Source organism: Leucoraja erinacea, chromosome 10 (assembly GCF_028641065.1).
Source record: "Leucoraja erinacea ecotype New England chromosome 10, Leri_hhj_1, whole genome shotgun sequence".
NCBI classification, from domain to species: Eukaryota; Metazoa; Chordata; class Chondrichthyes; order Rajiformes; family Rajidae; genus Leucoraja; species Leucoraja erinaceus.
Window position 1 is genome coordinate 8,859,294 of NC_073386.1, and position 27,196 is coordinate 8,886,489.

General features: G+C 40.2%; 1 protein-coding gene across 4 annotated transcripts in view; it reads right to left on the reverse strand.

Moving 5' to 3' along the window:
- Nucleotides 1-27,196, reverse strand: part of evi5a (ecotropic viral integration site 5a) — a 131,055-nt gene that overhangs the window by 64,636 nt on the left and 39,223 nt on the right. For all 4 annotated transcript variants that reach the window (XM_055641411.1, XM_055641410.1, XM_055641413.1 and 1 more), the window contains exons 5-13: nt 16,102-16,291; nt 9,918-10,143; nt 6,680-6,753; nt 4,321-4,446; nt 3,283-3,426; nt 2,994-3,083; nt 2,784-2,881; nt 2,153-2,213; nt 721-774 (exon numbers count right to left, since the gene is read on the reverse strand). In XM_055641411.1, the coding sequence (XP_055497386.1) occupies nt 721-774; nt 2,153-2,213; nt 2,784-2,881; nt 2,994-3,083; nt 3,283-3,426; nt 4,321-4,446; nt 6,680-6,753; nt 9,918-10,143; nt 16,102-16,291 (1,063 nt within the window). The remainder of the gene's footprint in view (nt 1-720; nt 775-2,152; nt 2,214-2,783; nt 2,882-2,993; nt 3,084-3,282; nt 3,427-4,320; nt 4,447-6,679; nt 6,754-9,917; nt 10,144-16,101; nt 16,292-27,196) is intronic.

A 27,196-nucleotide genomic window follows, 5' to 3' on the forward strand; every position in this document is an offset into this window, starting at 1 on the left:
AGGATTCAAAGATGGGTGAAAATGTGTCAAAACCTGATTTTAGAATGATAACTTTAGAAAGCAGTTTCATAATATTGTGTGAAATGCTGCCTTCTGCCATTAATTAATTCTGTGAAGAATTCAACAGGATGAAAGCAATGGATATTTGCAGGAAAAAAAATTGCACAATTCCCATTTCTCCAATGCACCTTCACTTCTAATATCAATGCAACCATCTGGAAATAATCTCAGATTAATGAGCGTCAAACCTCCTTTCTAACCATCCAATTTTCTCCTACTAGTCCTGCCCCTGCTCTCCTTCCCCCCCCAAAACAAGCAAGCAATTAGAAACAAAGGCTGCTTTCAAGCTAGTCAAAACCATTTAGATCTCAAATTACAGAATATGCATTTGCCAGTCCTAAAATATCATCCCTTTGCCTTGCCAGAATGAAAAAGCGCCATTGGTTTAGCATGCCCTATTGTCCTCCACATATTTCAAAAGAACACCAGCTTGTCCTCATCATATCCTCTGTCACTTGCTCCGCTCTGTTAGATGTTAATGTGCCACTGAGCCAAGCACGGTTAGTAAAGAAGCCAGACTATTTCAATAGCTGACACATCTTTTATCGGGGGAAGCAATTAAAACACCTTCATAAATAAAGTGACATTTTTTTTATCAATTAATAAAGTAAACCAGTTTTTAAAGGTGAAATCTTTATTACTCAATTTAATAGCACTCACTTTCTCCAATGTTTCAATTCGTTGTTTCAGCAAACGATTTTCCGTGCGTAACCTCTACAAGCAGGAAGAAATACATCATCACTTTTAAAAATAAAAATCTACCACACTGAAGAGCTCCAGATTATAGTCCCATAGACAGTACGTCTACATTTTTACTTACAGTGCTTTTGTCTCCCGTTTAAGATGTGAGACCTATTGCTTCGGAAGTACGAATTTAAGGAACATCAACAGGGCAAATGTGAATTAGATGGGTTCCCTCTTTGCCAAATTACTCCTTTTCCTCCAGTTGGAAAACAATCTGACTTCATAAGGACATTTCACTATCTTGGCAGCCACTTCTTTTAAGTCCAGAGGATGTAGGCCATCAGGTTCAGAGCATTTGTGTTTGCAGTTTGTCCCTAGTGATAGTTTAAGCTCCTGCCTCACTTTTGCTGCCATGTTTTCTTTGGCTGCATTCTGCCCTGAAGAGCCGGACGACACGGGTTTAATGTAAGAGGGGAAAGATTTAATAGGAACCTGACGAGCACATTTTTCCACACAGACAGTGGTGGCTATATGAAAAAAGATGCCAGAGGATGTAGTTGAGGCAGGTATTTGGATAGGTACATTTGGATAGGTACATGGACAGACAAGGTTCGGAGGGATATAGGCCAAACGCAGGCAGGTGAGACTAGCTTAGATTGGGCATCTTGGTCGGAACGGACCAGTTGGGCCAAAGAGTCCGTGTCAATGCTGCATGACTATGACTAAGACAAAGTATTTGTATTTTCCATTAAGTTGCCAACTTTATCCTAGGTTTTTAACCCCACTGAATTAGAAAGAAAGCTGAAGGTAGAAGGTGTATTTCCCAGCTTCGGCTTGGCCCATCCTAACAGGAATGGTAGAGGAAAAGTTGCACTTGTTCATACCAGGAATATACATTCATATACATTCATATTTGGTAAATGTATTTCCCAACCATTGGACTCACCAACACAAGGCAATTAAGGGAATGAATCATGATTCTAAACCATGGACTCAATATCTGGTCTTACACATGAATTAATGCAAAGTGTCAGAGTGCAATCACAACAGGAAGTCAATTATTGTACATGAGTCGTGTACAAAACAAATTGGTGAGATAGAAAATTAAACAGGAATATAAAGGAACAATAAATGAAAGCCAAAAAATTTACACCACAGAATTATTGGGGAGGGCAAAATAACCAAATAACATTATGTTAATTTGATAAATAGCATTATTATTATTATTAACATCAAATTAAAAATTATTCAGATAGATAATGCACATCAGGGTGAACATTAAAATTACAGACAATAATTCATTGTGCATACCTCAAAGATGGTTTCCGGGCCAGAAAAAGGTTCATTTCTTATTCCTCCATACAATTCTATGTTCATTATAGTCGGTGGGATTAATTTTGTCACTTACCTTAATTTCCACTTGCTCTTCCATCTCTTTATTTTTTATGGTAGTGTATTCCTTTTCCAATCTGACAAAAAGTATAGCCATGTATGTGATATATGTATTGCAACTATCTAAAACAAGTCAAAAGCCATATTATTCTGATAAAGATAGAAATACTTAATTATTGTAGTATTTTAAAGACTTTTTAAAGAACAGAGACCAGAAGCTGTTGCTGGAATCTTGAACAATGAGCAAAGTGCTAGAGGCACTCAGCGGGTCAGGAAGCATCTGTGGAGGGCATGGCCAAACAACATTTTGGGTTGGGGCTGAAGGAGGTACCCCAGCCAAAATGTCACCTGGACATTCCCTACACAGATGCTGCCTGAAATGCTGAATTCCTTCTGCACTTGGCACTTAGTTCACTTTTCAAAGAACGTTCAACTCAATTGTAATACAGAGCCTTGAAGGAAGAATCCTTGAAGGAAGAAAATAGTAAACCTGGCTAATCACCCAGTTTTGTATATTAGACCTGTTTATGTGCTCAAAGGCAAAAATGTGCCGTTATATATAACAGTGGCTTTAAATGATTGTCCAATTTGTAATGATGGGATAGGTTTGTATTTTTTAATTAAATGGAAGTCCATCCATTACTTACTTCTTCATTTTCTTTGCATTGTATTTAATTTGATAAGCTGTTTGGATCAACTTGTCAGGGCCACTGTCAAACTGATGTGGGATGACCTTTTGAAAATGCTGGTGAATAAATTAAATAGATTCAATTAATGCTGTGGAACCTTTTACGAAATCTGCAAAATTAGAACTTTTTCTCTAAAATGAAAAATAATTAAGTTAACTTCTTCCTTACTTGTAACATTCCCTCCATGTCAAGTTGCATCAATTCTGCCTGATTAGACTGTAGTATAGCTATCCCAACACGAAAAACAATCTCGAGACCCTGAGAAAATAAAATACAGGTAAAATCTTAACAAGGATGAAGGCAGGGAACAGTTTTGTTCATTCCTCTTCGTCCATTCCCAAAATAAATCTTTCAGCATCATTCTATAGCAACTGGCAGCGAATACGTTTTGCATTTTCTGATTACTGTCACCAAATGAAGCCCTTACTTAGATTTTATTAAATGGGCAATCACTTACCTCTGACATGAAAATGTCAAATAATCTTGTGGCAACCGGTAATGGAAATGAAGTCAGAAAGATAGTTAGGAACCAGGAGGAGGAGTACATGGAAGTGTGAAAACTCTGAGATTGAAAATGCACATAAAGTTCTGGTAGCTGTTCCTGTGTGGAGTAAAGAAGTTAGTTAATAGAATCTGAAATAGCATAGTGTACTGAACTACACATACCAGTACCTACTAGCAGAAGGACATTGCATTAACCTTTTACGCTTGATTTATAGTATGGGATAATTTGCAGTTTGATGCCACTGAAATAACATTATGCAAAATATCAAGCAAATCTAACTAAAAAAAAAAAATAGGGAACCATAACTTTTAACAAGACAACTTGGAACATTAAGTACTAATTACTGTGTTAGTAATAATCAAGTCCTCTGCTCATTCAAATGCATTTTCCTCAATTAAAAAGTATATCATCTTTAGAAAATGCTTGTATTTTTGTAAAGAGGCCATTAAGTCATGCAGCAGATAGATTCAAATATTATTTTCTTTACCCAGAGCAAACAAATTAAACACAAGAGGACACATGTTTAAAGGGAGATGAGCAAATTTAAAACAAACATGAAGGACATCTTTTTCCATTCAGAGTGGGGTACATGGAAAGAGCTGCCAGAGGAGGTAGTTGAGGCAGATACTATAATAGTATTTAAAAGACACTTGGAAAGGTACATGGATATGAAAGGTTTAGAGGATACAGGCCAAACGTGGGCAAATGAGACTGGCTTAGACGGGTCATCTTGGTCAGCATGGATGAGCTGGGCCAACGGACCTGTTTCCATGCTGTTTGACTATTAATTAATACAGGTATTGCAAATAGTCAATTATACACATCATGGCAAAGAGAAAACAAATGGGATAACTAGTCTTACATTTTTTACATGACTCATACAAATGAACTAAAACCCCCAAATCCATGGTGTAAAATGATCAAAGTTAATTAGTTTATGGCACTATTTTCCAAAAATGCAGTTCCTAAATATATCTATTTTCGTCTTACCTGTATCATCCACTCAAATTGGTACATACAGAGACCTAGCTCGGCCATACTGGGTTTGAATAGCTCACGGAGTCTATAGTCTTGCATTAGCTTCACAAAAACACAAAATGCTTCTTCCTCTGGCATCTTCACAGGAAAAAATAAACATGCACTAAGATGAGGAGGATCCAAATTCATTATTACCATCATATGCTTAGAATTCAAGTCTCTAAATATTGGTGCAACAATAACTATCAGTGAGACATCATAACATTGAGGTTCAAGGAATCCGGGGTTTCTAGAAACATAGAAAATAGATGCAGGAGTAGGCCCTTTGAGCCAGCATCGCCATTCAATATGATCATGGCTGATCATCCAAAATCAGTACCTCATTCCGGCTTTCTCCCCATATCCCTTGATTCTGTTAGCCCTAAGAGCAATATCTAACTCTCTTGAATACATCCTAATAAAAGCTTTATTTGCAGACTAACTTGTGCTTCAAGTAATTAGTAAAGCTAATGGAATAGATTACAAATGGTTACAAATGGAGTGCAAAAGTAGTGGCTTTCGGATATAAATTTGTGGTGCAATGGCGAGTTCACACACAGAAAAACTGTAATAAAACTTAATTGGCTTTCCACAGATGATGCCTGACATAGAAACATAGATAATAGGTGCAGGAATAGGCCATTCGGCCCTTCGAGCCTGCACCGCCATTTGATATGATCATGGCTGATCATCCAACTCAGTATCCCATCCCTGCCTTCTCTCCATACCCCCTGATCCCTTTAGCCACAAGGGCCACATCTAACTCCCTCTTAAATATAGCCAATGAACTGGCCTCAACTACCTTCTGTGGCAGAGAATTCCACAGATTCACCACTCTCTGTGACAGGCTGGATGTTTATTTTCGGTTTATTTCAGGTACAATTCCTTATCCACACTTCAGATTTAGGAACATTGGATCAAAGCAAAATGACAGATGAATATATGAATATCCTGGACGTCATAGTTTTAAAGATTAAGTGAAAATGGACAAGTTCAAAGCCATGACAGGAAAATGGTCAACAACATTCCGAAAGCCAAATTGTCCTTGAGCAACTTGACCCAAGTTGTCGCTGCCAAAATAATCAGTGTTGATGGGCTGTTTTCACAGGTAGGCTACCATTGTTGTTGTAAATGCAGTCCTGAAAGTTCATCTGCCTCGAGTTAGCAAATATCAACCAACGGCTGATGCTAGAGGAAGGCATGATCAGAGTTTATCAGACAATCAAGACAAGAACTTATGAGGGAAAGAAACGGGGCAGTGACTAGAAGGTCATATGACCCTTTTCTGTTTGGCTGGGCAATGACAATAACTATGATGCAAGAACATTTCCAATTATGTGTACCCGGAATGAAAATTTGATGGTAGTCGTTTAGAGCTTATAGGGACAACGCAGCAGAAAGACGGCTTCACAGACAATCTGTGTTTGGAGAAAGGAGGAAATATGTTTTTACATAGCAAGTAATTAGGGCAGGGTTTTAATGTATTGTCATGGAAGCCAGTTTAATTGTAGCGTTCAAGAGAGGCCATTTGAAAGGAAAGAATTGGTACAGGCCCGACAGGCTAAACAGTCTCCTACCATTCTATAATTATTCCATAACAGATAAGAGGGCAACTAGAGTAAGAGAGTGACCATTACCCTAGTGACCCTACTAGGGCAAGGGACTGAAGAAGGGTCTCGACCGAAACGTCACCCTTTCCTTCTCTGCCTGTCCCGCTGAGTTACTCCAGCATTTTGCGTCTATCTGTCTAAGGGAATAACTGATGGGTTATGAGAATGGAGGAAGTGGGAGACACATCTTTATTCTTGGTAACCAAGAATCCCATGATTATCAAATCTAATGAAATTGAAAGTAAAGAATGTGAACAGATGCTTCAACATTCAGTCAATAACAAGAGCAATGGAGCCTGGAGTGATCTTTATCCAGGCCACCGTGGAAGATCTAGAAAAGATGGAAAATGGATGTGTTTTAACAAATATTAAAACTCCCTTTGTCCTTCGCGGTATTTCTAGTTTTCCATGGACAAAGGTACCTCCAGACTTATTACTCCCATTATTGACTGGTTGCCAAAGTTTCTGTTCACTTCCTTTAGTTGATGATCACAGTACACAGGATAGCAGCTGATCACTTATTAATTTAAAACATTTCTGTAGGGTTAAATTAAATATTTCTGAACTTAACAATTTTAAATTATTTATTTACACGGAATCAGCACAACATGAAACACAGCTACAATTCCCTAATATTGGTAATTATGAGGACCAGAAATCAGCCGAAATACAGCAATTGCACAATGAGTGACTTTTTTTTTTTAAATTAAAAAATAAAATACCTGCATGAGTAGCAGACCAACTATGAAAGCACTCCCTTGGCAATAACCAACTTCCCGATCTACAAGTGAATAGGCCTGCAAGGAAAAAAATATTGAAATGCTAATACATTGTTCAGAAAAGCCACTATGCTATAAACAAGAACCAAGAAGCAGAATATTTTGTCTCAACACTTAATTTTAAGATCTAATTAAGAACAAATGATTCAATCAAGGCTAAATAAATCTACATTTTGAATTTCTACAAGGCCACCATCAAATGTACTTTAGACAGGTTGCCAAGTAGAAACTGCCAAACAAATTTAAGTTTGAAACCGCTTAGCAAATTTTAGAAATAAGGAACTGCAGATGCTGGATTAACTCAGCAGGTTAGGCAGCATCTGTGGCGATATGGGCCCCTTCTTCAAAGCAAAATTTACTGTTACTATATTTAGTAAATTTGCACAAATTGCAATTGGTAGTTGCTAAAAGCTTTAGATGCTTAAATAATAAATTAAGTTTACAATTCAAATGGCATCAATCAGTCTGAAGAAGGGTCCCAACTCAAAATGTTGCCTGTCCATTCTCTAAGTAAGGTAGACAGATTGTGTTAGGGGGGGGGGAGAAAGCTGATGAAAGAAAGTGGGGGCAGTACAAATTCAAGTAAATGATAGGCAGATGCTGCCTGACCTGCTGAGTTCCTCCAGCACTTTGTGATTTGCTCAAGATTCCAGCATCTGCAGTTTTGTGTCTTTCCAGTGCAATGCTAACGTTTGAAATAAAAATTTTGTGGAGGAATTTAATTCAGAAATTATAATATTAAAAATGTAAACAATTTTATATCAATGGGTAACTTTCTTTGAAGTAAATCAAAGTATTAATCTTGCTTCCATTAATCCATAAATTGAGAAACAGACATGAGGAAGATGCAGCCCTGTTACATTCCATTTCCATGATTTTTCTTTTTCTCATCCTTTCTAACCACTTCAAACTATCACCTCCAAAGGAAACCATCCTGGTATCCGTGAGCCAGAAGCTGCATCAATAATAAACCTTAGTCAACAAACTGTACATTGATGAGCACAAAACTGTTGTGCCAGTGGAAAAATCAGTATGATAGCTCTGGGCTGCTGCTTTACCGACCAATTACTAACATCAGCATCCAGGGAAAACAAAACTGTGGATGCTGCATATCTACAGTTTTCATCTCCCCTCTAAAAGCAGTTTAGTTTAGAGATAAAGGCTCATCGGCCTACCAAGTCACAAGTTCACAGGTTATGGGAGTAGAATTAGGCCATTTGGCCCATCAAGTCTACTCCACCATTCAATCATGGCTGTCCCTGCCTCCCAATCTCATGTTCCTGCCTTCTCCCCATAACCCTCGATAGCCGCTCTAATCAAGAATCTGTCTATCTCTGCCTTAAAAATATCCACCGACGGTCTCCACAGCCCTCTGTGGCAATGAGTTTCACAGATTAACCACCCTCTGTCTAAAGAAGTTGCTCCTCACCTCCTTTCTAAAAGTGAGTCCTTTAATTGTGAATATGACCTCTGGTCCTAAACCCTCCCACCAGTGGAAACATCCTTTCCACATCCACTCTATCTATTGCCTATCCATTCCATCCATGCTGCTCATTGATCACTTGTCATGGTGGCGCAGCGGTAGAGTTGCTGCCTTACAGCAAAATGCAGTGCCAGAGACCCAGGTTCGATACTGATTACGGGCGCTGTCTGTACGGAGTTTTACATTCTCCCCGTTACCTTGTGGGTTTTCTCTGAAATCTTCATTTTCCTCCCACATTCCAAAGATGTACAGGTTTGCAGGTTAATTGGCTTGATAAATGTAAAAATTATCCCGTATAAAATTGTTCAACTTCCAGTATAACCCCTGGTGGACTCTTCGGAAAGTACAAGGTACAAGGTTCACACTAGTTGCATGTTATCCCATTTTCTCTTCCATTCCTCACACAGATTATGGAGGCCGATTAATCTACCAACACACAAACTCCACGAAGACAGCGTATAAGGTTGGGATCAAACCCAGGTCTCTGACGCTGCGAGTCAAACTTCACTTTGCAAAGCTCCAAAATTGTACCTCCCTTTCCTCTCATTTACAATTTTTTTTAGAATCTAGTCCTAAAGTTTTAAATGAAAACAAAATATGCTGAAAATACTCAGGTCAGGCCTCATTAGTGGGAAGAGAAATAGAGTCGATGTTTCAGGTTGAAGATTCTTCATCAAAATGGGGAAGGACACCAAAGAAAAGCTGTTAAACTGCAGCAAGGATGCAATTATGGATGCAGTTACCTGCCCAATTAGGGAATGGGAGCAATTACAGGGTGACAGCACAGCGAAAGTATATAGGAGACAAGGAACTGCAGAAGGAACTGGAATCTTGAGCAAAACACAAAGTGCTAGAGGAACTCAGCAGATCAGGCAGCAGCTGTGGAGGTAGTGGACAAGTGACATTTCGGATCGGGACCCTTCTTCAGACAAGCAATCTGAAGATTGGAAGGTGGGGAAGTTGATATCTTGTCACTAAAGAAACCTAGTGAGATATTTATGAAGATTTTTAATCACACAAGTTCGTAAATAACATACAAAAGCAAATTTAAGGAAAGAGAGAACACTTAATAATAGTAGACGAAAAAAGCTGGTGTAGTTCAGAAGATGGGTCTCGACCCAAAATGTCGCCTAGTCCTTTTCTCTAGAGATGCTGCCTGTCTCGCTGAGTGCCTCCAGCTTTTTGAGTCTATCTTTGGTTTAAACCAGCATCTGCAATTCCTTCCATTAAATAATAGGATCTTTAAATATTCTTGAAACTTGTTGATGATCCAAAAGACACCATTCTCAAAGAACAATCAAGCTCTTCACCTTTGCTCCACACGTCGCTCGTTCTATTATTAAATAGTCTTCTAATGTAGATTCAAGCTGGTAATACCGCAGTTTCTGATGGGCGATTGTTTATTATGCATCGGGACCCAGCAATTGGAATTAAACAGGCAATAACACTTAAATACTGCTGTCATGCAAGAAATACAAATTCAAAGTTGCAGCTGGGTGTTCTTCCAAGCAAGGAAAATATTCTTAAAACAACACAGCGGGAGCTTCCATGTGCAGCTCATTACATCTGAGAGTAAATAATCTGAAGCTACACATTTTTCCAATAATATCACATCTGATATTTCTCGTGCTTTTTCAGATTTTTGTAATAAAGCAGCAGCACTATTTAAGGAATGACTTTCAATGATAGATTTACCTTCCTTCATCACATTGAATAAAACTTCTTGTCCGAGGCTGTCTTTCTCTTTAAAAAATTCATGTTCTGGATATGTTCTTGCAATGTCTCTTCTGATAAGTTTTTCACATGGTGAAGTCATTTTCAAAAGGTCTGAATATTGATCTTTGATGGGCATATTCTGTGCATTGCATAGGAGTTGCCACACAATAGCTCGGAAATGATGAGGAATCCCTTTTCGAACAAGCTCCTGGAATGTACAGAAATAGTTTTAAAACCACTGTTTATTTTAATTGCAAACCATTCTTCCCATATCTTAACAGGTATTACTGATATCCCATTTACAATGTATGAGTTAGCAACAAGTAAACATCAAACATCAAACTAACATCAAAATCTTTGTGTCATCCCTAAAAACATGAATCAAGTAATCTTTGTGGTATCTGGGTTAGCTTTATTGCCTATTGCAAGTTGGTAAGAAAATAATGTTTTTTTAATTTTTTAAAAATATGATAAAAGCCAGGATTTTAATTTGTTGAAGAGAACAGGTAAAATGCACTTCCAAAGAGAATGGGAGAAATTATGACACCCATTTAAGTTAAACACTCGTTTACGTTGGCATAGAGTTATGATTCTTGAAACGTGTTCAGGAGAATTTGCTTGACTCTTCAGGAAGACCCACCAAAATGTCAGCAATAAGAGGATATACGGTATAACTCAGAAAATCTGCTCTTCTACCATTTGCAAATTGCAATAATGTGGCACCTTTCCCATTGGAAGAGTTTTCTGTGCTGCCTTTAATCTCATGTGTGCCCTGGGAGAGTTAGAGAACTCCCATTTGAACTCACCCAGCTCACTGGAAGTTGGGTTCTACACTATAACATCTTACAAAAGGTGAAGTTAAGGTGTTGATATATTAAAAACTGAAATATCCAACTCCAGAGAACCTGCAGCCCAGCAGGTACCAGAGTTTACTACACAGCTAATTACCAAAGGGGAGGACGCCGATGGAAGTGTTACTGAGAAGACCATCTAGATTGTCACACTACACGTGGACTGAATTTGATGTGAGGGTAGAGTGCAGAAATGCTCATCATAATCCAATCCAATCTTCCTTAAATAAATGTCACCTTCCAGGATGTTGCATAGACTGCTGGATTTTAGTGAAGGGAAGAGATTAGAAAGGCTGGGCTTGTTTTCCCTGGAGTGAAGGCTGAGCGATGACCTTGAAGGTATATGATAGGGTATATGGTCAGAATCTTTTTCCTAGTGTAGGGTTTTCAAAAACAAGAGATTATAGATTTCGTTGGAGATGGGATCTAAAGGGAAACTGCAGTTTTAATCACAGAGTAATTATTATTTGGAATGTTCTGGAAGAGGTGGTGGTGGAATCCGATACATTCACTACATTCAATAAGCTTTTCCGACAGACATTCAAATAGATAAGATATTATCCTGATGCAGGATTAGTGCAGCTGGACAAAATCATTGGCATGATGAGGTGGGCCAAAGGGCCCGTTTCTGTATTGCACAACTCAATGATTCTAAAGGGAATGGTCAGAGGATTGAAAATATCAATACTTGTTCAAACCACTTGTTCAAAAACCTTTGAATGGATGTCAAAGTTAAGATGGACACAAAGTGCTGGTGCAACTCAGTGGGTCAGGAGGCATCGTTGGTGAAAAATGATGGGTGACTTGACGGGTCGGGACTGTTCTTCAGACTGCAATAGATACTCAAATGTAAGGGAAGATTTCAAACAATAATCAAGGGGAAAAGGTAATATGCACTCCTGAGTCCAGTACAGATGGAATCACAAAGAAGGTGCAACAGCGTCACTTCCTTTGAAATTTAAAGAGGTTTGGTACATCACCAAATATTGTAACAGTCTTTTAGTTTTAGAGGTACAGTGTGAATGTATGTCCCCTTCGAATGAATCCACGTCGACCATCACCCTTACCCTAGCTCTATCCTACACACATGGGAAAATTTACAGTAGTCAATTAACCTACATATAGGTATGTTACAAAACCTACCTGAATCGTCATTGGGAATCTGCCCACAGCCATGTCCGCGATTTTGGCGCTGTTTGGAGGGGGCGGGTTTAAAACGCGATTTTTACTAGGCTGTTCTAATTGCAGATGTTCAGCCTAGTAAATCATTAACGAAAAATCGCTGCAAGACCCGGTCGCAAAAGGTATTATTAGTTTTATAGGCCTCGATAATATAGTTATAATAGTTTTTAAATTACTCTCTCATTCCGCAACCTCTCGCAGCCCCAGGGTTTTATAAAGCAAACAATTAAAGGTATGTACCTTATTTTTACATTAAATGGGGCATATATATAACCCTGTATATCAAGTTATCTATAGCGAGTAGTTCATTTTGGGCTTTTTTATATCCCGCAGTATTTTTTCTCGGCATTTGAGGGCACTAATCCAGCGCGAGGTGAACGTTCTGAAACCAGCGCGTTCACATGAACCCACTAGAAAGCCGATTTAAATGGGCATTTATTTACAGCAATTGAACACTAAATTCCTTCCATTTGGCCTATAAATTAATGTAAATTAGATATAAAAATCATGTTATATTGTGAATTATTTGTGAATAATCTTTGGACACTTAGGCTATTTAAAAATGTTAATCTTTCCTTAAGAAATGGGCTTTTGACTATCCAAGATCACAGCTTTTTTGTAACGTCCATTGAAAATCAATAGGGAACAAGATGCTAATTTCCGAGTATGAAAATGGCCATAACTTTTTTAATACTTGAGATATGAAAGTGAATTTGGTGTCAAATTAAACTTATTGTTATGCTTTATCTGATGGGATAAATTGCAGACTTGATTTTTAAAATCTCAAAATTTTGTAACATTGCTACTACATACCTGTACATATTTAGAATGTGGGAGGAAACCGGAGCACCCGGAGAAAACCCAAGTGGTCACAAGGATAACGTACAAACTATGTACAGACAGCACACATAGTTAGGATCAAACCCGGGTCTCTGGCGCTGTAAGGTAGCAACTACCACTACGCCCCCCTATTCTTCTACGGATGCACTGCAGAAAGTATCCTGAGTGGTTGCACCGTGACCTGCTGCAGCCATTCCAATGCACAGGAATGCAAGAGGCTGCAGAGTGGTGGACAGAGCCAGTCCATCATGGACACAGCCCTCCTCCTGAGACATTGGGTCAAGGCAGCATAATCTGACAAAGATCTCCACCATCTGGGCCATGCCCTTTTTTCACTACTACCATTGGGTAGGAGGTACAGAAGCTTCATGTCCCACACCATGAGGTTTAGGAACAGCTACTTTCCTAAAATTATCAGGTTCTTGGAACAGATTTGCACAACCCTAATTTTACCTCAGCTCTGCAACACTGTGGACCACCTCTTGCACTACTATAGACTTATTTCCTAACTGTGCAATGTCTTTTTTTTGGGGGGGGAGGCTTTTCACTGTAGAAGTTATGTATAATTTATGTTTTGTGTGATGTGTGTACGTGCCTATGATGCAACATATGATCTATATTGTACCTGTATCTCACCCTACTTGCGCATATATGACAATAAACTTGACTAGACTATTTAATAAAGATGCCAGCGCAGGTGTGTGAAAGGCAAATTATGCTTTTGCAACATTCATGAATTTTTCCAATATGGGATAGAGTAGCTGGATGAAGGGAATCTTGTTTCTTCAGAAGATATTTGACCAAGTCCCAGATGAAAGGTTGGTGAGCGAAATTGCGGCCCCTTGGCACAACTACCAGCAGCAGCTTGGAATAGGAATTGGCTCGAGCTCAGACAGTCGTGGTAAACTGATACCCAGGGTATCAACTCACTCCTGGTATTACTGTAGCAACAGTTAAAACTCAGCACATAGCAGCCAACAGAGAGTAAATGCTTTTAAACACAGAGTTCATTGTGAGGATGGCAAATAGCTCGTCATTTTTGGCTTTGAACCCTTTAACGTTGCTTTGTTTCCATCCTTTTAGGGAATGATCTACCTTTGAAGTCACCATAACTTCTAATTGAGCTGTACTTAACTGAATAAACAGAAATTTAGCTGTTATTTTAATAGAAATTTGGGTACTGCTCAGTTATATTAACATCAACATTGGCACTCTGCAAATGCACAACATGCAAGAAGAGAATGTATACCACACAGTGCACCAAAAGGAGGGAAACAAAATCAGTAGAATCACTGCACCATAAATTTCAGGTCAATGGGAATAAAATTAGCCTCATTTGATTATTATTTCCACTTGTGCAACTTGTACCAATCTTGCACTTTTCCCTTATAGTAACTCCATTCAAATATCCAATGCCAAAACCATCAAGTGGTTCCCTGTCAGGTCATAGAGTCATACAGTGTGGAAACAGGCCCTTCGGCCCAACTCGCCCACACCGGCCAACAATGTCCCAGCTACCCTAGTCCCACTTGCCTGCGCTTGGTCCATATCCCTCCAAACCTGTCCTGTCCATGTACCTGTCCAACTGTTTCTTAAACGATGTGGATAGTCACAGTCTCAATTACCTCCTCTGGCATCTTGTTCCATACACCCAACACCCTGTGTGTGGAAAACTTACCGCTTGGATTCCTATTAAATCATTTCCCCTTCACCTTGAACCTACGTCCTCAATTCCCCTACTCTGAATAAAAGACTCTGTGCATCTTCCCGATCTATTCCTCGCATGATTTTGTGTACCTCTAAGATCCCCGCTCATCCTCCTGCCCTCCATGGAATAGAGACCCAGCCTACTCAACCTCTCCCTATAGCTCACACCCTCTAGTCCTGGCAACATCCTCGTAAATCTTTTCTGAACCCTTTCAAGCTTGACAATTTCTTTCCTATGACATGGTGCCCAGAACTGAACACAATATTCTAAATGCGGTCTCACCAACTTCTTATACAACTGCAATATGGCCTCCCAACGTCTATACTCAATACTCAGACTGATGAAGGCCAAAGTGCCAAAGGCCTTTTTGACCACCTTATCTACCTGCGACTCGACCGTCATAGAACCATGCACTTGTACTCCTAGATCCCTCTGCTCTACAACACTACCCAGAGGCCTACCATTTACTGTGTAGGTCCTGCCCTTGTTCGATGTCCCAAAATGCAACACCTCACACTTCTCTGTATTAAATTCCATCAACCATTCCTCCGCCCACCTGGCCAATCGATAATAGGTTTTCAGTTTTGTAAGTCGCATTGAAGGATTATCATGTGAACCTGGTTATGCAATAAAATTACAGATAAAATTTGCTATTCGTCTATTGCAGACAGTTGCATCCGGGAGTTCAAGCAGAATTTGCATGGAGTTACTATTAGGGAAAAATGTACAATTTTAGGCAAAATTGAGCTTGTTAGGTTTAGCGTTTCTAGGGGGAAATCCCAATATTCCGCCATTTGCAGGTGACACGTACCAGACTTGAGACCCCACCATAGATCTTGAACTTGTTCTGCAAGATGCAGAAGAAACAGACGTCTGAAGAAGTGTCTCGACCCAAAACGTCACCATTTCCTGTTCTCCATAGACGCTGTCTGACCCGCTGAGTTACTCCAGCTTTGTGTTTATCTACAGATGCTAACATGTCTGTGCTCCATCTGTAAATCTATCAGATAAATCATATGCTGGGATTCCCCAACCTTACTCTGGGGAATCCACCAGTGTTGGCACAGTTTTATAATTTCCATTCATTTTAATGGGAATTGAAAATTAGGCTGAGAAAGATAAATTTATTTATCCAACTTTACTTTGTGTGAATGCTGTTAAGTATACGCAATACAAATTAACAATTTAAGTAAGCATAGCCTTAAGCAGAGAGGGACTAATTTTAAAGGAGACGTTTGCAGTAAGTTTTATTTTTAAAAACAGATTTGGGTGCCTGAAACTATCAGGGTTGGTGGTGGAGGCAGACATGACAATGCTGTTCTAGAGATAGGTACATGGATATGCAGGGAATAGAGGGATACGGATCACGTGCAGGCAGAGGAGATTAGTTTAACCTGGCATCATGTTCGGCATGGACATTGCGGGCTGAAGAGCCTGTTCCTGTGCTGTACTGTTCTATATATTATGAAAATCACACGAAAATCAAAGATACGAGTTACCTTTCAAAAATCTTTCAGCAGTTTTCCGTCCTTTAATTTTAAACAAGAGTATTGACAAGCACGTGTATGTAGGTGGTGGCCCTTACCTTCATCTGTTTCTCTTTCTTTTTCCGCACATCATCCCACTCATTAACAATTCTCCCCCAAAGAATCCAGGAATCTTCTTCCAGGTGGCTCAAGTTACTCGAGGCAGAAGAACTAGATACCAGGGAAGATCCACTATTGCGCCGCGATCCATTTACAGATTTCAAAGACTTACTATCAGTTTCCAGTAACCTGTAACAACAAAGGCAACATGTCGTCTTAAATTATGCTGTGAAAGCTGTGAATGTTATTTCATGCGACCCAAAAGATAAAATTCTTAAATATGGATAAATCATTGTGTTTTTGTGGCTCTTTATTACTTTCCAAAATTACTGGAATTTGGATGTAATTTCCAAATTTTCATGATTATCAGGAAAGTCAACATGATGCCTGACAGCACTCAGGTATAAAATTACAAGTTATGTCATACTGTCTCAAGTATTCAATCTTCATCATGATATAGGAGAGTTATTCCTTAGACAATGCTTGTGTTTGTCTGTATGGCTGAAGACAGCAGGAGAAATGAGAGATAAGACATTTTTAAAAGGTGCATTGATAAATATAAAGCTATTTATTAGTAAATTACCTCATGGAGTAGGCACCATTTTTGTCAAAAAATTGTGATTGCTATAAATATACATCTATGCGTCCTTACAAATTAGAAAATAACTCTTCCAGATTTTCTTGCAAGACAAGCAGGATCAATTTGGAGTACTTGTCTACATTTACAATTTCTCAATTGGGTTGGGTAAAAGCTCATTTGCCCACGCATGGATTCTAATAAGCACATTTGGAGAATGATGGCTCATTATAGAACACTTTGCTTGTAGGAAGGCAGGCTATAGAGAGCAAGCCAGGATATTAAGCACTCCTTCGCATTTTTAAGAGAGCATTAAGGAATAAAAAATATTAAAACCTTTATTAGCTGTAACTATATATGTTAACACATAGCTACAGCTAATAAAGGTTTTAATAATCTTTAATGCTTAAGAGACAAAGTATGCATGACGTCTAAATTTATACCCAGAATCCAATTATTTATGAAAGAGCAATTAAAAAAAAAATATTTCCATATACAAGATTCTTATCTTTTGTGTAACAAATTTTGGGTAACATATTCAGTGTTTTTCTGTTTGAACTGCTACAAAATAAAACAATTCATGAACGTCGTTGTTGAGGTTCAGATTTACCTCAGGCCACAGACACATTGCGCAATTTCATACATTTAGAAATACTTTGCATGTGTTAGCTTGTTTTGTGTGTAGTGTTGAGAGTTTTCATTATAGTTCCAAATGTTAATGGTAGACTAAAACCAAAAATGTAATCTAAATTCATCCATTGTGCAAACTTTACTCATTCATTATCATTGGCCTCCTAAAGCGCCTATCCCACTTGGGCGTTATTTACGCGACATCATTTACGCATCACGATGTATGGTGAGACGTGGTGGCGTAGGCAGTGACGCGCGGTAGCGTGCAGCGCCCCAGGATTTTGGGATTCTCAAAAGCCTCACGCGCCACCTGCGTGTCGCACAAATGATGCCTAAGTGGGACAGGCCCATAACACTTTAACACATTGGCCTTTGTCAGTTAGAGTATTGAGTATAGAAGTTTGGAAATCATGTTGCAGTTATACAAGATGTTGGTGACGCCACATTGAGTATTGTGTTCAGTTTTGGTCACCAAGCTGGAAAAGGTGCAGAGAAGATTTACGAGGATGTATAGGACTCGGGGAACTGAATTATAGGGAGATGTTGAGCAAGGTAGGACTGCAATCCTCAAATTGCAGGAAGATGCGAGGTGCAATCTTATACAGGTGTACAAAATTATGGGGGGGAATAAATCAGGGAAACGTACAGAATTTCTTGCCCAGAGTACAGGAATTGAAAATCAGAGGACATACATCTAAGGTAAGATTTAATAGGAACCCGAGATGTAATTAAAAAAAAAAAAATTACGCAAAGGGTGGTGGGCATATGGAACGAGCTCCCGGAGAAGGTAGTTGAACCAGCTACTATCGCAATGTTTAAGAAACATTTAGACAAGCAAATAGATAGGATAGGTTTAGAGGGATATGGGCCAAATGCAGGCAGGTGAGACTAGTGTAGATGGGACACATTGGTTGTTGTGGGCAAGTTGGGCCAAAGAGCCTGTTTCCACACTGTATGCAATACTCCATAACACTGCGCAAGTTCACTATACTCGCGGGAGTGAGGGAGCAAGACTTAAATTAACGTCTAACTTAAAGATATTGCTATCTCTCCAACCTCACCTCCATGGCAGCCCAATAGCCCCCTTACAGTATGCATCTCCGTCCTCATCACAAGAATCAACAACAAAACTACAACTGCTGAAAATTGAAATAAAAACAGAAAATGCTGGAAACACTTAGCAAGTCAGGTGGTACCTGTACAAAGAGAAACAGTTAGTGTTTCATGTCCAGAACTTTTAGTTCTAGTTCAGACTCGGTGAAATGCTGAGGTTCAGACTTTCCTACGTCCATTATTCATCTTAACAACAGCGTGGGCCAGTCGTCCCAGAGCATTTCGGAGTATATTTTAAGTAAGTCAACATGGGTGGCAGCATGGTGCAACTACCGGAGTTGCTTGTCCACAACTCCAGCAACTGGGTTCAGTGCCGACCTTCAGTCTCATCTCCATGGAGTTTGCATATTTTACATTTCTTAACTACACGATCATCTAAATCCTTAATATATAGTATAGATAATAGATACGAAATGCTGGCATAGCTCAGCAGGTCAGACAGCAGCTCTGGAGTAAAGGAATAGGTAATGCTTCAGGACAATACAGAGTCATTCCTTTACTCCAGAAATGCTGCCTGACCCGCTGAGTTACTCCAGGAATTTGTGCCTATCTTTGGTATAAAGGAACATCTGCAGTTCCTTCCTACTCATTAATATAACTGACGAACAGCGGACCCAGCACAGAGTCTTGCAGCACAATACTGGTCACAGGCTACCAATCAGAAAAATCAACCCTCCACTGACTCCCACCGACTCCTTCCTCTTCACCAATTTTAAATCAAGTTGGCTAGCTCACCATTGCTCTCCGGTGATCCAACTTCTGACTAACCTACTATGCAGGATATTGTCAAGGTATCACTGAAGCCCCTCTAGATAAGGTTCACCATCCTGCTTTTGTCAATGTTCTTGATCTTTCTTTAAAAAAAAAAATCAGATTTGCGAGACACAATTTCCCACCCACAAAGACATAGTGACTGTCCCTCATCAGTCCTTGCCTATCCCATGCTGATAATTCTTGTCCCTCAGAATCCTCTCCAGTAACTCACCCATCACTGATGACAGACTCGCCCGATTGTAGTTCCGTTTGGCCAATTTTGCATGCATCTAGATCACCTCTGCCTTGCAGCAACATTTAACCTTCCCTCCTATTACCTGGCACAGAAGATTTTTTTCCTCCCTTATTCTTGCCTTTGTACTTGCCGAAAACAAGTTAGATATTAAGTTTTTCCAGTTCTGATGAAAGGTCATCAGGCTAAGATACTGATTCTTTCTCTTCAAATGTACCTGACCGGATGAGTATTTTAACCTTCCTGTTTTTATTTTACTCTGGTGTTGCACCTGGCCTACATCAGTTCCATTTGGGAAGAATCCATCCTCAAAAGTCTGAATGGCTTAATTTTTGGCTTTTCTGGAATGAAATAAAGATATTTATTTCAGTATATCAATGCACCTCTCCAAACTCTTTAGTAGCCAATGCAACACTTCTGCAACTCCTTCTCCAGTGCAACATGCTAATTTCTACAAACCGTCAGCAAGGTCACACAAGAGGATTTACTAATGAGTAACTAGAGGATGGAATTTGGAATTAGAATTTCCCTGCTCAAATGACGACTCAGAAACTAACATACAATTGAATATGCCGAGGACCAATTTCAATGAAATTGAAATTACAAATCCAAAATCCAGGAAAAAAAACCTATGAGCTATTTTAATGGCAGTTCAATTGATTCAAGTTAGTAAAACACAAACCTGCTATAAAATGAAATACATTAGCACTAGGTATGGCATGAATGATTCTTATTAAATGGTATGCATCTTGCTCCAGAGCCAGTGGCAACACCTGGCCCGCATAACTGTGGTCAAACATCAACTATTCCTTCGCTCCATAGATGCTGCCTCACCCGCTGAGTTCCTCCAGCATTTTTGTCTACCTTCAGAGATCTGTTTAGTTGTAGAGTTGAGTCAGGACAACTATGATAACGAGTCTCAAAATTTAATTACCCAAAACGTAGAAATTTAGCAGCAACAACATTTATTCAAAGAGTGGCACATGCTTGAACTAGTCTTTTTCGCTAAGCTGGAAACTGTTAAAGAAACACAGAACATGTCAATGATGTGAAACTAGGGCTAAGAGAGACATCAATGCGCTCCTACCAGAACAGACGTGACGGCTAGTATATGGGCCATATGTGAGTAATTACTGCAGCAAATAAAATGCTACCCTTTATCGCATGAGATAATGTAACAGCAAAAAAAAGTGCTGGAGTAACTGGGCAGCATCCCTGGAGAACATGGGTAGGTGATGTTTCGGGTCAGGGCCCTTTTTCAGTCTCGGACCTTTCTTCAGATGAGACTCAACTTCAGACTATTCAGAATATAACAGCAAGTCTTCCCACAAGTATACAGAACTACAGTTAGAGCACACATTAATTATTTCTTATAGATTATGATATAAACATATATGCAACACTTACATATATATGTATAAGAAAAATGTAATGTGTGGTCTAACCGTAGTTCTGTATACTTCTAGGAAAACTTGCTGCTGTATTTCAAATAGCTGAAGCTGAGCCTCAAGTCTGAAGGAAGTAGTGTGTGTGTGTGTGTGTGTGTGTGTGTGTGTGTGTGTGTGTGTGTGTGTGTGTGTGTGTGTGTGTGTGTGTGTGTGTGTGTGTGTGTGTGTGTGTGTGTGTGTGTGTGTGTGTGTGTGTGTGTGTGTGTGTGTGTGTGTGTGTGTGTGTGTGTGTGCTTCTCTGGGATGAAGGGCTGATGTTATGAGCACAAAAGATCAGGCCTGTATTTACTGAAGGGGCAAATGGCAGATTTGATTGATTATGAAAACACAAGATTTAAAGGGGTCCCACCTAGGCTGTGGGCCGAGTAGCTTTTTTGGGGCAAGTTCCTGACCCAACACACGAAACTACATGAAATTTTCACACATTGCAAAGATAGTTCCCTTGGTGGGTGTCTCAATCGGGGGAGCACAAGTTTCCCTCAGAGGGTCGTGAATCTTTATTACCTATGTCGGAATGCTGTGGATGTTATGTCTTTAGCAGAGCATCCCTGGAATGTAAATCTTGGTCAGTTGGTGTTTATAGTTTAATTTTAGAACCTTGTTTAATTTGGTTTTAGAATTAAATTCTGTTAACCTTGCAGTTTCAATCTGCAGTGATAAACAAGGTGGTAAACAAGGTAGTCTCCTCGGAGCTTGGGTAACCAGCTAAAACCAATTAAGCAGGTGTCACAAAGATGCTGATGTCCAGGAAATACTCTATGGTTCCAGCTAAAAGCTTTGCACAGAATCCAGAGCATGGAATTTTGCCAATAAAACTAATGATGACAAAACTATATGACAAAATAAATATTTAATTCATACGTGGCAAGGTAGCTGATGCGTGGCAGATGTGGTATTCGGGAAATCATGGAAATTCCAGGTTAGGATTAACAAAATCTGCGGTTAGTGTTTACTGGCCAAATAAATTTGGCTTGGATTTGATGAGTTGGGCACTGAAAAGCATCAATGAAGCAGAAAGATAACTGGATATTTTGTTCCAGCAGATTGTAACAAACTTTTTATTAAACACTCTACAATTTGTTATTTAAGAGTGATACGAGTGAGGCAGATTTGTGGACTAAGATGATTGTATTGCAGGAGTTTCGTCCATGCACTGGTCCAATAGGTGTGAGGTGTTTGCAGCCTGTGTCAATGCGAAAAGAAACTGGCAGTTGGATGAGGAGGCTGATGGTAGCTTTGTGGCGCAACAGATTATTGGCGTTGTGGTATAAAAAAAATACCATTGTAATAATGGAAGCTGGAGACGGGTACAAATACAATGTTTAAAAGACATTTGGACACATACACGGATAGAAAAGATTCAGAGGGTTTTGGGCCAAACGCGAGGAAATTGAACTACATCAGACTGACATCTTTATCGACACGGATGAGTTGGGCCAAAAGTTTTTGTACTGCATAATCTCATGCACATTGGCATAGAGCAAGGAAGAATCAGGGAAATAAATGCATAATTCAAAGATTTACGTGGCAGTAATAAGGGTTAATCAAGGGCATTGGCTCCAATACTGGAGGAAAAAGGAGCTAGACTATTTGGATGGGCTTCACTTGAATTGGGCAAGGATTAGAGTGCTGGTGAACTCAATATGAGCTGTGGATTACAGTTTAACCAGCATAACGCAGGGGGGGAGTAAGAGTGAGGAACAATTTAAAAAATTTTTAAAAGGAAAGACAAAGCAACATGAGGAGAAGGGATAATGATAACCACAGTCCATCGTGACAGTGCTCACAAATATCAGCGCACATTCAACTAAAGCAGGGAAACACTGGCAAGTTTCTGAACACACACACTGCATTCGTAAAGCATATGAATTCCCCCCCCCCGTGTAACAAAACACGCACGTCAATCTCAACTCAATACGTTTCACAATTTTGTCTTTTGTAAAATCACAGTGCGCGGTTTATTTTCAGGGCAGGATTCACTATTCTGAGTATAGTTTAAGACAGCAAAGCAGTCTCAGGACATATGCTCAGTTGTCCTGGGGATTGCACCCCTTCCAAGAAATCAAGCAAGCTTTAAAGATCAATACTAAAAGTTATCTAATTTGCAAATATGGATAAAGTGGGTATTTTGAGGACATTAAACATTTATTAAATCAGGCAGCATTGACAATGAAACAATCCTAATCAATGCAGACAAAGTAGAATCCAGTGCCCTCATGTTACCCCTAAAAATGTATTATGGATAACAGATGTTATAAAGGAGAGAATAAAATAGGGTTAAATATGTGGTTAGGAGATTGGGATCAATGTCTGCATCACCAAGTTGGTGATGATCTAGGGAAAAGCAAGACTTGAAAGAACACGAATTGAAATTGCCAAACATTCAAGGCTGGTTTCAGCATTTCATAAAACATACAAATCTGCTAAATATGTGTCTTGCTGGGAAAAAGGGACGTTACTTTGGCAACAACACAACACAATTTTCTACGGGTCTGAAAAAAAGTAATTGAGACACTACTCTTCTAGCCAAGTGTTTAAGAACTATAAAAGTGCAGATGCTAAAATCTGGAGCATAAACAAACTGCTGGAAGAACCCAGCGGGTCAAGATGCAAAGGGATAGTTGACATTGCAGTTTGAGACCTGCATTAGGAGTGAGTGTAGAGCGCTGGTTTCCAACCTATGGCAGCAGCCCAAAATTGGGCTGCGAAAGATTGATAGTGGGCCGTAAATTTTTATTTTTTTAATTAATGCTTTAATTTTGTGTACAATGATTTGTTTACTTTTTATTTGATACTCTCGGATGGCGGATGTGCAGGAGTGGGCGCCGTCTGTGTATGGCAGCCTGCCCGCAGTCCGTCTCTTCACCTTTTTGTATTTTAAATCCTGTCATGTTAGTGGAGGTCTTTTATGTGGTGGGTGGGGGTGTGGAAGGGGGAAACTTTAATTCTTAGTCACCTACCTGGTCGGAGAGGCCTACCATCGAGAATGGAGCAACGTTTCCTGTCGGGACCGGCCGGGACTACAGCTTCGGCGGCGGCACAGCGCAAGGACACCATCACGGAGCTGAGCCACGGAGCGGGCGATGCCTTACCGGGTCACCGTGCGGTAAGCTCCGGAGCGCTGTGGCCGCCGACTCCCAACATCGCGGAGCTGCGTCTCAAGATCTTATAGCGGAGACTTTGGCTGTGGTTGCGGGCGTCCGGCCGCGGGCGGCGCTGGATTTGGAGCACCACGGAGCCTGGGATCGAGTTCACCGTCCATAGTCGGAGCTCCAACCGGCGCGGCCTGAGGTCTACGAGTGCCCCGGTCTCCGGGGAGGAGGCAGCCGCTCCAGACTTTCCAAGCCGCTTGAGGAATTGTTTCACCCGACGCCGGAGTTCCATCTTCACGGCAAGAGTGCCCTGAAAATCATCGGACTGGCTGCAAGGCCACAAATGGGCCCCGACCTCGGGTGTTTCAGAGGAAGAGGACTTAACTTTCTGGTGCCTTTCCCCACAGTGGAATTTTTTGATTCTGCTGTGGGGGGACGTTTGTGTTGAACTCTATAGTGTGTTGTGTCCATTTTCTTTCTTTATTTATTTTTAACCTTTTTCTATGGTTTGTATGGAAATTTATTCTTTAATTTATGTAAAGCACTTTGGTGTCAATGCGAGTTGACTTAAAACGTGCTAAATAAATAAAACTTATTTACCTACTTTAATTTTGTGATTAATAAGCTGCAAATCAAAGTAAAACATTTTGAAAATTGACATAATTATCCATCCTTAAAATATAGGCCGCAAGTGCAAATGTTTGATCGATGAATGAAAAAGGCAGAGAGCCACTGGTGTGGAGGGAAGATAGCTAATATGTCGTGCAGAGGAATCTGGGAGTACAAATACACTGTTCCCTGAAAGTGGAAGAGGTACAGGGAGAAGTTGGGATGGCTAGGGGTTTATTCCATGGAGGGCAGGAGGCCAAAGGGTGATTTTATAGAGTTGTAGGAGATCATGCGGGGAATAGTTAACGGCCTGTCCCACTTGCTGATTGTTTTCGGCGACTACCGGTATCATTGACTGACGTATCAGGTCACCGAAAAATATGCGGCGTGATGTGGTGACGACGTATGACGCGTGGCGGTTTTTTCCAAGTGTCGCAACATTTTTTTGCCGCCGCTCGATTTTGAAATGTTCAAAATCTTTTGGCGACCCTGATATGGCGCCAGCAGTCGCCAGAAAAAAATAAATCGCAAAGTGGGACAGGCCCTTTAGGGTGAAGAGAGTCTTTTTCACAGGCTAGGAAAATCAAGAATTAGCGGTCATAAGTTTGTGAGAGTTGAACAATTTAATAAGAACCAGAGGCGGGACCTTTTCCACACGGAGCATGGTGCATGTAGAATGAGCTTCCAGAGGAAGTGTTTGAGACGGGTACTATAACAACTTTTAAAAGACATTTGGACAGGTACATGGATAGAAAAGGTTAAGAGGGATATGGGCCAAATACGAGCAAAGGTGACAAGCTTAGATGGTGCACCTTGGTCGGCAGGGCCAAGTTGGGCCAACAGACCTATTTTGGTGCTGTATGTCTCTATGACCTTTTCAGCAATCTTCAAAAGCAGCAACTAGTTAATCTGTTATTTGTTTTCTAAATAGATTTACACAACATCTCCTCAGCAGGGAACCGTGTGCTATACAGTTGTATGCAAGCATGGATCTCAAACAACTCAAAAATATTTGCTTATCAACCCAGTAGTGTACAAAGTGTTCCATTAATTCATGGGATGTAAACAAGGCTTTGATTTATTGCCAATCCCAATGCCTTTGAGAAGATGAGAGGCCACCTTGTCTATGTGGTGAAGATAATCTCAGTTCTATCACTTAGGAATTTGCCTGATTCTGACCCTGTGGACTAAGGAACATTTATATTTCCATGGTTTATCTTAGAAACAAATATTGAACCGGTGGTGGACTCATGCACCTGCTCCATGTTGAAAAAGTCACTGAATTGGGATGCGACAAAGAAACTATTTTGAACTCCAAAGAGTATCTGGGGATAATGGCTTTGGAGTCATTATACTCCCGTGATAGACAATAGACAATAGGTGCAGGAGTAGGCTATTCGGCCCTTCGAGCCAGCACCGCCATTCAATATGATCATGGCTGATCATCCCCAATTGTCCCGTTCCTGCCTTCTCCCCATATCCCCTGGGTATCTGATCCCTATCTAGCTCTCCTTGAAAGTAACCACCAGCCTCACCGCCCTCTGAGGCAGAGATTCCACACACAACTGTGAGAAAAAGTGTTTCCTCGTCTCCGTTCTTACCCCTTATATTTAAACTGTGGCCCCTGGTTCTGGACTCCCCCCGACATTGGGAACATGTTTCCTGCCTCTAACGTGTCCAAACCCTTATGTTTCAATAAGATCCCCTCTCATCCTTCTACTCCAGAGTGTACAAGCCCAGCCGCTCCATTCTCTCAGCATATGACAGTTCGCCATCCCGGGAATTAACCTTGTAAACCTACGCTGCACTCCCTCAATAGCAAGAATGTCCTTCCTCAAATTAGGGGACCAAAACTGCACACAATACTCCAGATAAAGGTGAAGTGAATAAAGTAGATGAAGTAGCTAAAGTGAATGTTTAGTAAGGTGGTTAAGGTGCCAATCAATTTATCTTCTTTGCCTTGGACATACTGTGAGTCTTAAAGTCAATGGCAATGCACGTATTGAAGTTACTGAGTGGACTACGTCTGTGTTTGAATCTTGTTAAGAAGGGATAGCCCAGTGACCACATGGACAGAGTGCAATCTTGGTCTACTGGCAAGAAGGGTTAAAACAATTAGATGTGGTCTCTACTGCACAGATTACAGCATCCACCCTATCCTAGCTCACACAAACTAATTTACCACAAACGTGAATGGACGTGAACACATGATCGTACCTTTTACCTCAGCAAATCTCATGCCACACAACTCACGTAACATGGTCCCTCCCTAGTTTCACATCTTTCCTCCCCCCCCCCCCCCCCCCCCAAACTGCTTCTCTCGGGTCTCAACACCTTAAATCCAATCCCCTTTACAACCTCGAGAACCCGTCTTCAGCTGCCACCGCTTGTTCTCTCCAAGTGAGGCTACCCCCTGACTCCTGGCAGTCAGCCTCTTGATAAAACTAATCACATTTTAAAACAGCAGATTCGAGGAAAGATACACACGCTTAAACAATGGTAAGCAAAATAAAGTAATATTAATAAATTAAATACATTGAACCAATTGCAAATAATTAATTAGAACATTAAATGCGCTTTAATCCACATGGTCAATTTCACTGAACTTTTCTTTCTGTT